General features: G+C 36.9%; 1 protein-coding gene across 3 annotated transcripts in view; it reads right to left on the bottom strand.

Moving 5' to 3' along the window:
* Positions 1-3,223: 3,223 nt before the first annotated feature.
* Positions 3,224-15,289, bottom strand: part of STRN3 (striatin 3) — a 60,465-nt gene continuing 48,399 nt past the window's right edge. For all 3 annotated transcript variants that reach the window (XM_036383218.2, XM_036383221.2, XM_036383220.2), the window contains 8 exons: positions 12,628-12,803; positions 12,454-12,501; positions 12,231-12,352; positions 10,982-11,149; positions 10,591-10,731; positions 8,533-8,640; positions 6,185-6,271; positions 3,224-6,075 (listed from right to left, as the gene is read on the bottom strand). In XM_036383218.2, coding sequence (XP_036239111.1) covers positions 5,906-6,075; positions 6,185-6,271; positions 8,533-8,640; positions 10,591-10,731; positions 10,982-11,149; positions 12,231-12,352; positions 12,454-12,501; positions 12,628-12,803 — 1,020 coding nt within the window. In that variant the 3' untranslated portion in view covers positions 3,224-5,905. The remainder of the gene's footprint in view (positions 6,076-6,184; positions 6,272-8,532; positions 8,641-10,590; positions 10,732-10,981; positions 11,150-12,230; positions 12,353-12,453; positions 12,502-12,627; positions 12,804-15,289) is intronic.

Here is a 15,289-nt window from a genome sequence, read left to right on the forward strand (position 1 = left end):
ACCATGGAAACTGTCAGGGGTTAGGTCAGTCAAACTGGGGAGAATATTTCTAGCCTCTAAGAAATTCTTCTGCACGGCAGCTGTCAGATAAAACTTTACAGAAAACTGTTTATTAAGGTTAGCAGAGTCAGTCACCTGGGTTATCTCAGGCAAGAGAGACACACCAGTAATTCAGGAAGCCAACACACAGCTCCTGTTTTTGTCAACATCTACCCTAGTAATGAGGATGTATCAGTATTTTAAAAAGATTTGCTATTGTTAAGGTGTAATACTATTTCTAACACCAGAAAGCTCCAGCAGAGGGAACTCAGGGGAAACCTCAGGCTACCAGCCAGTCCACCAAAAGCACAGGGCACGTAAGACAGAGCCATGATTCAGACTCCAACACAGCACCAGTGCATGCAGAGCAGCTGCAGGCCCTTCCAAGAGCTTCTGCTTTTAAGCCCCTGCCCCCAGCTGCCCACAAATGGAAAAAAACAGATATCCACCCATTTCAAGGTACAAAAGAGTAACTAGAAGGACACCTGAAACAATAGAAAAAAAGGTGCTTAACAAAGGCAATGAGGCCGGTCACCACAAAGTCACTGAGGAATATCATCGCCTTGGGCAGCCCTTCTTTCATAAAGGAAAACCACATCTCCTTGGCCAGCTGCTGTGCATGAGCAAAACCCCAGCAGCCATCAGGCATGGTCTGAGAAGTGCCCAGACGGTCACTCCAGGCACAGCAGGATCAATGAGAGCTTCCCAACAGCCACATGGCAAGCCAAGGTGAGATGGAGACAAGCCTCAGGGAACACCTCAAGGGTATGTGACCAACACTGGACAAACGAGCAGCTCTCCCTCTGCCAACACCACAGTGTCTGAAGGCACAGAGGGCAAAACCTCTCCTGCCCTGCCTCCCCACAGCTTGCGGAGGGGCTCCTGCAGCCCTGCTCTGTGCCCAGCCAGAAGTGGCCATCACAGCCTGGCTGGCCCCAGCAGCTCCCTCCACCCACAGCAGGTGGGCCACAAGACTGCACCGAGCTTATGAAGGCATCCTCTCAACGCCAGTCAGCTGGAACACGACATGACCTTCCAGGAGAAGGAGGTAAGAGGGAGGACTAAAAAGAAAGCCTGTTTTTTTACATTATTAACTCAAAGTTTGTTTCTATATTGAAAATCAAAAACAAACCAATACATTTTTATGATGTTTTAAAGTTGTTGCACTTGAACTATTTCTTTTTAAAAATCTGTTACTAATTTAATCTGCATAAGACTCAAGGGTGTACATTCTCAAAGTATTAACAGAGCAAGTATGAAAATGGAACATTCTTAAACTCTTCCTCATCTCAAGAAGTAGCATTTCAAAACAATTTTGAAGACTTCTGCTTTTGTTATTTCTTTTTTAAAAAAATTCTTAGAGGCAGAACATAAATACATGTGTGTATGTGTATATATATATATATATACACACACTCACTTCATGCACTGTAGTGACAAACTGAGCAAAGTACTCAACACACCTGAGGGATAGGATTACATCCAGAGGGACCTGGAGAAGCTGGAGACGTGTGCACATGGGAATCTCATGGGTTTTAACAAGACCAGGTGCTGGTGCTGCTCCTGGGTTGGGGCAAGCCCCAGTCTCAGCACAGGCTGGGGATGAACAGCCCCAGAGCAGCCCTGCCCAGAAGGACTTGGGGGTGCTGCTGGCTGAGAGGCTGCACATGAGCCAGCCATGGGCACTGCCAGCCCAGAGAGCCAAACGTGTCCTGGCTGCATCCAGAGCAGCGTGGGCAGCAGGGCCAGGGAGGGGATTCTGCTCCTCTGCTCTGCTCTGCTGAGACCCCACCTGCAGGGCTGCATCAGCTCTGGCTGCCAGCACAGGAAGGACACGGAGCTGCTGGAGTGACTCCAGAGGAGGGACACCAAGATGATCAAAGGGATGGAGCATGTCTCAGAGTGTTGGGACTGGCCAACCTGGAAAAGAGCAGGCTTTGGGCTAACCTAATGACGGCCTTCCAGTAGCTGAAGGGAGCCTGTAAGAAAGCGGAGAGGGACTTTACACAAGAGCATGTGGTGACAGGACAAGGGGAAACTGCTTCAAACTTCAAAGAGAACAGGTTAAATTGGATACTAGAAAATAATTCTTTACTGTGAGGGTGGTGACTGACTGGCACATAGGCTGTCCAGAGAAGGTGTGGATGCCCCATCCCTGGAAGTGTTGAAAGCCAAGCTAGATGGGGCCATTAAAAACCTGTTTCATGGAAGCTGCCCCTGTCCATGGTGGGGGTACAGGCTTGAACTAGATGATTTTCAGTGTCCCTTCCATCCCAGGCCTCTCTACAAGTCTATGAAACCAAACAGAACAAAATGCAAGGAATCAGCACTGTGTGAGCAAGGGGCTTTCCACTGATGTGAGGTGGGAAGTGCTGGAGAAGAGTGTAATCACTTTCAAAGTAAATTAAAGCACATAATAAGAAGAACATGCCTGGACAGAGTGTGCTGTCAGTTTCAAAATAAATTAGCATACAATATGTGAAATGCATTGCCACTGATAGTGTAACTTCAAGTCCAGTTTTTCCACTTGGAAAACCTACCAATTTTCTCCTGGCAAATAAATTTGTCCTGAGTATTTCTCAATTATGGAAGATTCTTAACCAGGGCTTGTTACATTCTTTTTCATGTGTATTCACTATTTATGTGGACAGCATACTACTGTTTATGCTGGAGTGGACTTCAGTCACCACTGATCTGCTTAAAACAGTTCCCACAATAAAAAGCAAGATGGAGACTAAGTCTGTCAACACAGACTTATCAATCACACCCTAACTGCTACAGGTATTATTAAACACATTCAGATATCTTTCCATTTGGGTTCTGAGCACCGGTCCTTTGGGCCTCACGAAAAGAGAAGTAAATCCTTTCATAAGCTGAGGTGGTTTTGCTAAATAAAACCATTTCTTTGAGCACTATCATCTTCCCCATCACCAGTACTATAGCTCTTCCATTTTCAAAACCTCAAACCCAACAAATAAAGGTTTCAGCATGTTACACCCCACAATAAATAAACTAAGAGGTATTAGAAATTATTGGTAATATTCAATAACTGATGCCTCACTACAGCACTTGATCCACTATGCATTAGTGAACTAAGATGATCATTAAAATTTCAATTAAGGAAAATAAGCAAATATTTTGGTTTTTATCATTTCAATTTTAATACAATTAAAAAAAAGGTAAATGTTATGCATGGTAATGTTTATTAAACAATCACATTTTATTTAAGCATTAAAATGCAGCAGTCTGGAAAAGCTGCCAGAAACAATGTTTGGCTTCAGAAAAGGCGATTATTAAATTACTTCCAATAAAATTCAAATACTCTCTTGTCTGTTGATTAGTTGAATGCTTTAGACTGGAAAGAACAAAAAGTGCAAATCAGCTGAATGTTACTTTCAAAAGTAAAGTCTTAGTGTCCTACAAGCAATTACTGGAAGGCCTCACCTCAATCTTCATGATAAAGGACAAAATTCTCCAATTCCTACACAATTATAATTTACTGTAACATTTCAAGCAATGCAACATTATTACTAAAACAAAATTAATTCCAAAATATAACTGCCTATCATGAGCACCTCTTTCCTTTTTTTTTTTTTTTTTTTTTTTTGTTCTAATTTGCTTGACATGAGATGGCATGAAATACATTCTTACTGGAAAACTGGAAACTTACATGGAACAATGCAGTTAAACCACTTATAGGAACATGTTCTAGCTTTAGTTAACTTATATCTAAACATACTATTTCACACGAAAATATTCATATTGTGGTATTCTGTTTCTGCTGATACGCTTTGAGCAAAGTGACTCATCACAGAATAGGTAAATGTTGACCTCCAGTTTAGTTTTTTTGTTCATCAACTTTACAGGAGGATTTGTAACAAAATGGACAGAGGTAAGATATATGGGCAAATTTTAGGCATTTAGAAATTAGTTGTTTTTTTTTTTTTAATTCAACACAACTATTCAGTGCCAGTTTGAAATAAAAACAGAGTACCTTTCTGGCTCCTAAATCACTTCGGATTCACTTCATATGCATAGATAATGAAAAAACATTGAGATTATAATCTTAGAAGGGCTGTAAGAATACACCAGCAATTTTCGATTTATTCTTGTAAAAATTTTTTTAACATTGTGGAAACATGTTCTTATATGTGGGTACTGCTGCTTGAAACTGAACAGTTGCTCAACATCCAGACAACTATTACAATCTTGCAAAAGCAAAGCAGCTTATAAGCGTAATAAACAAATGGTCATTTTGCTAAAATTGAGACCGAATTTAGTAATTTGTAAAATGACTCTTTCAAACTGTGCAACTCAAAATAATGTAGCCAACAGTAACATACAGGTACACCATTTAATATTTATTATATGCATTTTATATACATTATTTTTCAACAGCTGTACTTTTGCTATGCGGTACAATCTTAAAAATTTGCTGATTCATAGTTTGTAAAACAGAAACCTTACAAAACTCATCAAAACTCGCAAACTGATCAGAAAAGTTTTGTGGAAGACTAGAAAAAATACTTTTTTGTATTAATCATGCATTACACAAACAAAATTTTTAGTTACACCATAAACTGAAGCACTTCTGAAAAATAAAATAAAAGCAGGGAGTAACTAGTCAAAACACAGCAGATTTATGAATCTTGAATTAACTACTTTTGTATTCTATTTGAAATGCAAATAAAAATAATTTTCACTCCAAAGGTTCTGAAACAAGATTGTTTTTTTGGAATCAACTCCACTCCAGGTACTTTTAACCAGAGGAAAAAGAATTTCTTGGTTTGCAACTTTAGAATTATCAAATGTCCCATTTTCTCATCTATTTTAGACCGTTCAAAGAGTGCCATAACAGATATACAGGGCCCTTTAACACACTACATAAAAGGATATAAAGACCAACAAAAAGTGAAATAAATAACAATAGGCCATTAGCAAGATGGGTAATCCTTGATAAATAAACTCGTAAATACAGTAAGATGTACAAAATATCACATAGTGATAGGATGCCAAGATTAATTTTTTTTAAGAGTTCATTTAGGGGTGTTAACCCCTCTGTGTTTCATTTGAACACATTTTACAGTCCTTTATTTATGAAGACAGTTATGCGATGATGATGAATTAGCATCCTTAAGCAAGGACTTAGCTGAGCTGTATTAGGCAAAAGAAGGGAAGATTGTGGTTACACAGCAGCGGGTCAGTGAGATCTCTGTGTTTTAGGGTTCTATAATGCAGAAAAACATTATCAATACAATCTTGAGCACTGTTGTGACAGGCTAAATATATAAAAAGACTTATAAAAACTAGAATTTTATCCAAACATTTTGTGCAACTAATGCTAAAATATTTTAAGTTAAATTTCCTTTTCTTTAAAGCAAAATAAAAGTTTAAAAGGGGAATCTGTGGCATTCAACTGATAAACAGAAGATTACTAAGAGATGAAAAGAAAGCTACTCTTGGAGCTCACTTCCCCCCACAAGAGCACCACATTCCTAACCCTAAGGCAGCACACAGAGTCCAAAATAAAAGTCTTTTGTAAGATCAGACTCCACGTTTGCTTAAAGACACCTAAAGAACAGACATACGCTCAGTTCATATCCAGTCAAGGCTACAAATACTGGTTTTCTTTTTTGTATTTGTCCCCACCCCCCCAAATACAGTAATTACAGTTAAATGAATGAGCCTGACATTGTTCAGGATGTGGTGACTTTTCACCAACTTCTACCTGCCCCACTTAAGAGCCTTCACCCAGGCAGATCAGATGTAGTGTCTTATTGGTAACCTTATAATTGATGGCAGTGACGCATTCCCTCTTTTTTGTCCAAACAGACCTGCTGTTATGATGCAGGTTTGTTCTGCTATGTCACACAAATACTTTGGCAAGGGCATCAGCTCCTGCACTGGCAATATATGCTTTTGATGGATGAAATGCTACATCATAAATTGATTCATCCAGCTTTTTCCTATGAGCTGTTATTTCTTGCACACATGTCTTGCTGTCCAAATTCCACAACCTAATGGAACAATCATGGCCTGTTTAGGAAAGAAAGGAAAAATAAAAGATTATATTTGTCAGAAATTTAGTTCATCATAAATGCATAATTTATATAAAAACATATAGAATGTGAAAAAAAACCCTTACTTCCAGACATTAAATAGATTCCATTAGGATCTACAGCTAGGCTTGTGACAGCATCCAAGTGAGCAACCATAGAATGGATCATTTTACCTAAAAGAAAAATAAACAGTGAATTTCCTGTGAAGTACTGTTTATTTTAAAATCATCAATCCATCCCTCTTAAACACAATATAAGACAACATGCGTATTTTAGGTTCCAGTAATATTTGAATAATTCTATTCCATTAGAAATTAGAAAGTTTCAACTGCAGACTCTTGTATAAACATAAGGGCAAATGACACACAACTCTCAAAAAGGTATTCCCATTGTAAACAATCTTTGTCCACTTGGCATCTTTATTGGCAGCAACAATAGTGAAGACCTGAAATGATTAAATGAGAACCTTTATCTCTTAAATGTCCTAATAACTGCCCCAGTAGGAGAGTCCTGATGAAACTTATAAAATGAGACTTACTGAGCCATATCAATGGTCCATCTATCTCTGTCATTGCTAGGAGAGAAAAATAAGGCAACTATAGGTGATACTTGCCCAAAATACTCTCCAGCTTCTAACAATTAACTGTTTGGTTATGTCCAGAACAGTTAACTCTGCATTCAAGTACTCTTAATGCAAGTACTCTTAATTTCTTTAAGTTGACCTCTGTTCCTGGACTCATTCTAATAACATCTTTTAGCACCTCATGATGCTTTTTGGAAGGAGTTCCAGAATGTTTAACTGCACAGAAGAATCACTGGCTCTCTCCTGTTTCGAGTCTGCCACCTGTTGGGGACCAGCCACTGAACCTCAGTTCTTGTGTTGAAAAAGAGAGCAAATAAATCCCTGTAAGACCATGACCAACATGAAGAACATAAATCAGCTTTGCTCAGTTGCTCTTCTTCCTGAAGAATCTCAGACTATTCAGTTTCTAAGATGCTTCCTGAAGAAGCTAAAAGCTACTGAAGATCTTTGATCATCTCTGAAACATATTAACTTGGCTATATCCCCTTTGAGGTAAGGGAGACTTCATTCAAAGTATTCATGCAAAGGTATTAAAAATGTTCCCTTTTGCCTCTTATTCCTTTCCCTCCTAATATGCATTTTGCTATTCTGACTGCTAAGAAACAAAGTAGTATTTTTATCTAACCTCTTATTATAACTCTGAGGTTTTACTTTAAATAAGAACAGTTGGCCCAGTGATTATTATTTTATATAACAATGTTTATTTTTCCTTACATGTATAATTTCACATTTATCCACATGGAATTTAATTTGCCTGCTTTTATGTCTTTTAAGATCTCCAGTTCTTCCTCATCAGCCTTCATGTTTAATAACCTGAATTAATGAATGTCAGTTAACTGCCAATATACTGCTCCCTGTTCAGATGACTCACTATGTTGAAATACTGCTGATTGCTCCAGACCCACAGATACTTTATTCCACAAAAACATTTACTTCTACCCTCTGATTCCTGTCTTTGACCCAATTATTTCTTCATGCAGATTTTTTTTCCTTATTCTTTGTTTCTTTGAAGTAATAAATCTTAATTTCAGCAACACCAGTATAATGCATTTAATGACCAAAATTCAAATACATACATTCATGGCACGTGCCAAGTGGAAAAAATGTCCAGCTTTTTGCTTTAGAAAACAAAAACCCCAGGAACCTACTGGGGTTTGCCATCTCCTACTGGGACCAAAGCAAACACACTTCAAACAGGTGTTTTGCACATGCTTACATAAAGTGAGTTTGATCTTTTTTCCTTCCAACTTTGATAAGTAACATGTAGGAAGTGACAGGTAATTTCACAAATAAGAAGTTTGTCCTTACAATTATTTTAATGTTTTTGTCACAACAGACAGTGCAGCTTTCTCCTGTAGCCTTCCGTACCCTCTTTCTTCCAGATCCTTTTCTGTTTTATAAACCTTATCAACAACTTAAGTGATTGGTTTATAAAGGATTTCATTACCACGATGAATTTAGGGTTTTTTCTTGCCCTAATAGGTACTAAATGATATTTTACTACTAAGAATTGAAAAACATAAATGACACATGCTTAGAGTTAAAAGCATGGAAATGAAAGCAGACATACTCTATAAATAAGAAAAGCTTTAAATTAAAGACCACTTTCTTGTCCCTCATAACTATCTCTGCCTGTTTTGAGAGTGTTTTCTGACTTCTGAAGTCACAATTGCAACAGGTATCACTATTTCACAGAGAAGGTACTGAAAAGGTTTAATCTTAGAAATACCAAAAGTTCTGTTTGATGTAAGACTAAATCAGTAGTAAGTTTTCACAAATGGATTCTCCCTACATCATCCAGATTTTTTTAAACATATTCCTATATACAAATTAGGTGCTCTTTATCCTTACCCGTTTTGTTGTCAAAAAATTTGATGTGTCTATCTTCATGTGCTGTAATAGTTACAGGAAGTGTGGGATGACTTACTACCTTGTTAATATGATTATTTGATTGTACACCTGAAAATAAAAGAAAAGAATATTCATCTGCCTTAAAGAAAATGTTAAAGTTAAAATGACAGTATTTTAGCATTACACTTAAGATTAGCATATTATTTAACATTACGTAAGTATTATCTTAGGACCAATGGATCTCCTAAGAAATAAAGCTTCTTGCTTCACAGGATGGGGCAAAATGAAGTAGACTCTAGCCATGGTACTGTAAGGTTAAAGCTTACAAGTAGTTTACACCCATGAAAGATTATTGAGAGATAAAACCCAGCAAGTACTGCAGGGCAGCACTAGCAAAGTAGAAACAAACTGTAGCATGAGTAATGTATGTTTAGCACACAGCTCTTACACCTCTGCATCAAAAAATCTTTAGTCTGGGGTGGGGGGGGGGGAAGACAGAAGCACAGAGTGGTTTCGGTTGGAAGGGACACCTTCTACTAGACCAGAGAATCCAAGAAACTGAAGTCAACCTAACCCTCTTAGATTCTGTCAGATACATTTGTGACTTCAACTTAAACAATGAATGGTTTAAAATCTCTTTAGAAGTCTACAGGATACTCTTTTTAAAAAACTATCTTGGTATCTTAATTTCTGTGCTTAATTTTTCTTAAATCGATTTAAAAGTCTCTCTTCAAACTAGAAAAGGTATTTCGCCAATTGTGATGTTCCTTCTCACTTCAATGTCAGGCTTTGCAGAAGGTATTTATAAGATAGCTTTCACACAGTTTTATAACCTGTGTTGAAGTGTGTAAGTTTAATTATTAAAGTAAACTACACTACTTAGAGGGGAGAAGCAGATTCTCCCCTTGCACTATTCTTTTAAATCACATTTTCTAGAAAGGAATGAGCAGAAACTGGAGGTTTTCCTTACAAATTGCTTGAGGAGCATCACAAAAAGAAGCCTCCTCCATAAAGTTTCATCAAATACATGCAATTAATTCTTGATGAGCTACCTCTCTGTAACACTTTATTTGCAGCAACAGGATTTCTACAAAGTTCCACCAGAAAGTGTGTTTAATCCCAACCTGTGCAGAATTCTACAATGAATTAAATATTCTGTTTAATTCACCTATTATTCACCTACTTGTCTTAATATCCTCCATGTCAAGCCTATATAATGAAAACTGTGGTTTCATATACAGATCAGAAAACTGAATCTAAGAAATCTTAGAGAACAGTAACTGTTGCTTTCACTACCTCTAACTACTTTCAAATCCTGCTAACAGAATCATAAAATGGCTTGAGTGGAAGGGACCTTTAACCTTTAACATAACCTAGTTCCAATCCCTCCTGCCACAAGCAGGTCCACCATCCATCCACTAAACCTGGTTGTTTTAAGCCACATTCAGCCTCGCCTAGAATATTTCCCAGGGATGAATGATCCCAAATTTCTCTGAGCTACCTGTGCCAGCATCTCATCACTCTCACAGTAAAGAACTTCTTCCTAATATCGAATCTAAACCTACCCTCTTTCAGTTTGATGCCATTCCCCCTTGTCTTGTCACCACATGCCCTTGTACAAACAAGCTCCTCTCCAAGTTTCTGGCCCCTTTAGGAAGATCAGAGTAATATCTACCAAGAACCCTCTCCAGACTGAACAACCCCAACCCTTTCAGCCTGTCTTCAGAGGAGAGGTGCTCCAGCTTTGGGATCATCTTCACTATCTTGCTCTGGACTCACAGTCTAACAGGTCTATGTCCTTATGCTGGGGCCCCAGAGATGGAGGCAGCACTCCAGGCAGGGTTTCACAAAAGCAGAGTAGAGGAGTTAGAACAGCTTTCCACAGTGTTTGTTCCAAGCCTCTAACCATCTTTCAAACTGAATGATGCAGCAGAGGAGTAAAACTTTTTCATTTACTACACCATACAATGAGGTATGACCATATAATGATGACCATATAATGATGACCACAGGTACCACATTCAAGGTGTGTATTTATTACAGAAGAGCTCTACTTACCAGATTCTACTTGTGATGAAAACATTACCACTGACTGGGATGTTTCTAAATCATAGATGACTGTGCTGCCAGTGTTAAAAGATGCCACCATATGAGCAGGGTCACAACCTATAAAGTCGACTGATGTGGGTATTCCACGCTCTAGAAAGAGCAAAAAAAATCTTTAGAAAGAACAAAACGCTTTAAAAATTCCTGACAATTTAAACATTTAAGGTTATACCTAAAGAAGATATTTGCTCTTTTCTTTAAAGTAATGCTACAGCACCATAATTATTTTACAAGTTATTCTTTCAGCTATGTTACCTAGTTTGGATAAATGGAGACAATGAGCCTGGATGCATCATCAGCTGCCTCATAACAGATTTTCAAAACCAGTGAAAGAGAAAGTTACCTTTCTCTCCATTGTAAGTGCAAATACAGGGATTTTTTTCCGGTGGGTTCCATAACCTAATAGTGCCATCTGCTGAACAAGAGAGTAAGTGATTCTTTACACCACTGTAAGCAAGACCCCAGACTGCATCTGTGTGAGCAATTAATGTGCCAGCTAGAACGTTTGGCTCTGTAAAAAAAAGTTGAGAAAGGAAACCATTTTAGTGAAGAATTGGTTATTTCTTGTACCTCAACATAAATTACATCCCACATAAACCAGCTGAATGTTCCCCCTGCCCTTCCTCTTTAAGCAACAGCTAGAATACTGCACAAGTCATTTTGTACAACCATTGCCATCTTTCTCCAAAAAACCAACCAACCAACCAACCAACCAGGAAAACAAACAAACTCAAACCAAAAAACCCTACCAAACCAAACCAGTCAACAAAAAAAAAAACCCCACAAACAACTCAACTATGTCCCTTTTCCCCAAATTATTCACTCTTGTTACCACCTCCTCTCTTATTTCTTCCTTTCAAATTCAACATCTTAAGGACGCTTGATCACAGCCCTTCCTTTGTACAAGGTGCAGAAAATCAGCTTTCCACTTTAACACTGGATGCTAAGTTGATACATTTTTTACTCTGCTGACACATAGGTATGGTCTAAAACTCTCAACTGCACTAATGATAAAAAAAACAGGACTAATTTTTTCTTGCGGAACTAGCAATCTTATTTTCGTCTCCCTGATACTTTATAGTTGCCTTTTATAGAGGGTTTTTAAATCTATGCAGAGTTTTCCAAGCAGTTATCAGCTATTTAATTTTAGAGACATCTAAAATTAAAGATATCTAAAGTTAGGGACATAAGATGCAAGTCAGAAACATGGGACATAGAATCTGAGCACACTTATCTTGGTTTTCTGGCAAATTTCCATCAGAAGAAATGCATAGTTATTGAGAAGTTGTAATTCTGGTTCAAAATATTAGGCTTCTCAAAAATATGAATTATGATTATTTTTTCTTTACTGCATAAATCTTAGGAATTGTTAAGTCTCCCTATTACTGTTCTACACAAAGTACATCATCAGTGCAAGCAGGAATAAATTTTTTATTTAATGTTTGCCACACATAAGTACTTGAAAACACACAGCATAGCTGAGAAATGGCAGTAATATCTCACAAAAGCTCCAGAAAGTAGATTAACATCAAGTAGAAAAATAATGTTGAAGACAATGGTCAGAAGTTGTTTATCTTTTAAAAGGAACTTACCATAGGTATCATATGGATCCACACTAGGGCTAGGCATGTTCCACCACTGGATGGTTGCATCAATACCACCACTGAAACACTGTTCTCCATTGGAACTAATTGCCAATGACAATACCGGTCCACTATTGAGAGACAGAAAAAAGCTGATTGGTAACTGCCTACAGGATAGAATATATCGTTATGAATGACTATTTATTAGCCATGAATAATATCAAACACTCACATGTGGGCCCTAAATGTGTAGATGGGTTCTACATCTAAAGAGGCACTCCTGAAAGAAAAAGAAGAGTTATTATGCCACTTGAAATCTCTACTGAAAAACTTGAAACTGTAAGAGTTAATCCATTTCAAAGGCATTTAAAACACAACTGATGTTTTATAAGACCCATATACTTGCTTTTTGGCAGGAACCGTTTTCTGCAAATTCCAGAGTTTTAGAGTATGGTCCTCAGAGGCTGTAACCAGCACAGGCTCTACAGGATGAAAAGCTAATGCTCGCACTCCATCAAAATGACTGCGTAGCGTATACTTAGGGTTCCATGTCTTTCGGAAGGCATCTTTATTAGCTGGCAACTTGAAAGAGAAAAGGAAAGAAGTCATTTTATCTTGGATTTTAAAATATGGATTTTATATATATTCCCTCGTATTTTTGGAAAACCTCTTATGCTTGATTCGGTTAATATATATTCAACCTTAAGTTTGTATTTATCTATTGATTTATCTGTATCTATCTACAACCCTATCTGGCCAGCTAGACAGTCTGAAAATTTTTCTGTTGTAACAGTTTCCTTTGACCCAGGCTGGAATGATATATAATGTTAAACACACAGAAAAGAAGACTTGATTTTCAGAACAGAATTTAATCCTTTTGTGCAATGACACTAACTCTTCTTCCTTGCAGAAAGAGAAATGTTTCATTGTGTATCCATGTTGTCTGCACCCAAGGAAGAGATTACAGCTGTCAAAAGCTCATTTATCACTTAAACACAATGAGCTTGAGGTGCTTGGTGAGCGATCTTCCTTAGATGAGTAACTTGACTAAGGTTGACAAGAAACATACATAGTTCTTGAATACTTCTACAGGTGATGTCATGCACACAGTAATCAAAATTTCAATAGACATTTGTCATGATTTTAAACATAACATTACACAAATACTTTTTAAGTCTTTAATGAGTTTCAAATGTATCTGTGAGACAATAACTTAGCTGCTTTGTGAAGCAATATATGCAAACTCTATATTTATACACTGCGAACATCCAATTCATACTTTTAACTTGTAGACTGTTAGGCTAAAATACAATAATTACAGCTGCTTAATACTCATTATAGGTAACCAAGAAGAGTTATGAGAAAAATACAAGCCCTTCTAGCGATTCCAAGAGACTAATTTACAGCTTTGAATACAATTTATATTTATGCAGCAAGCAGACTGCATCCCATCCTAAGCCTCCATCATAAAGAAATAACTTATCTGGGTATTTCTCTTTTCCCCTAAAGTTAGTTTAGAAAACTGACTTGAATTAGATGAACAATATAAGCAAACTAAGAATAAATGGAAACCAATTGTACCCTCTGTGTTACACAAAAGGAAGATAATTGTATCCTTCATCTTAACTATCTATTTCAGCATGTAATTGAAAAGTATGTTTCTCGACTGTTGGCCAGAATAGCTTGACATCTCAAACTAATTTCAGCAACACTAATAAGAAATTAAAATCTCCCACAGCTAATCAAATCTTACTACCTTTTTTTATCTGTCAGGACTGAAAAGATTCAGATAATAGTGTAGCATATACTGTAATAACTATTTTTGGACCAAGTCTATAATCTGGATTGAATTATCACTACTCAAACCAAATTCAAATCCAGCCAACAAAACAAAGAGGTTCAGACAATAAAATTTAGTGGTTTGAGTTACAGAAGTGCAGACATTTGCTTTTCCATTATTTTACTGTAAACTTCTGTCCTAAGTGCAAACTTTACCTAATTCCAATCAAGTCACAGAAATTTGTTATACCAGACATGTAACCTGAATTTTTAGGGTTTTTTAAATGCCAACCAAGAAATACATATAATAACAAAGCATTTTGCTTGCAATCTTCCTATTTCAGAGTACACTGAATACTGCAATATTTTTACTGAGATTTAAGTTATTTAGCCCTACACTGCATATTATATGCAAGCTTCATAACAAGAATAATCTTTCATTTTAGGAAACAGAACAGAGTGGAATTCTGGAGTTCTGCATTAAACATAATATGGACCAAACCATTGATTTATTTCCCTCCCCAAATGGACAATACAAGGGGAGAAAAGGAAAGGAAAAAAAAAGGTATTTTCCTAAAAAATGGAGTCCCTTGATATTTTAAATCCTCATTATGTAACATATTCACCCACCTAGCTAACTTATGTTCCCTCATGTATTTGCAGTGATCTGGGGCTTAGAGAAATTAGAGCCAAAAACTTGAAATAGCAATCCTCAATTTTAGCACATGAAATATCTCAGATTATGCAGGTGACTAGCAATTTTTTGGGTGCAATGTGCAGCCACGCAACAACATCCACCACAGTTGTGATGAAAAGTCATTCAAGAAAATCAGAACTGGATACAGTGATCCTTGTATTTCAAAACATGAAAAGAGTTGATTCTATTTTTTTTTCTTTTTTCTTAAAAGGATTGTTGCAAGGGTAATTTTGTTTTCAGCAGTACAGAGAAATCTGCTAATATGCAAGGTATAGAATTTACACAAGTTATGAAAAGTAAAGTACATTTCCTATTTTAAGCATAGCTTTTAAGCTTTAATTTTTTTAAAATGGACTCAAACATCATGGTTCTTTTCAGAAGACACCACATACACTTTATTAGAAATTTAGCCATACATAAACCAATTTTTTAAAATTCTTTTCCTTATTCATGTTTCTAATGGATCTTGATATCCTTACTGCAAGAGTAAGAGAACAACTGATATATCTTCAAAGAGGTCCTTGCAATCTCTAAGAAAAAAGTTAACCAGTAATGTATTTCCAAAAAACAAACAACCAAAAAACCCAACCCC

Source organism: Molothrus ater, chromosome 6 (genome assembly GCF_012460135.2).
Source record: "Molothrus ater isolate BHLD 08-10-18 breed brown headed cowbird chromosome 6, BPBGC_Mater_1.1, whole genome shotgun sequence".
NCBI lineage: Eukaryota > Metazoa > Chordata > Aves > Passeriformes > Icteridae > Molothrus > Molothrus ater.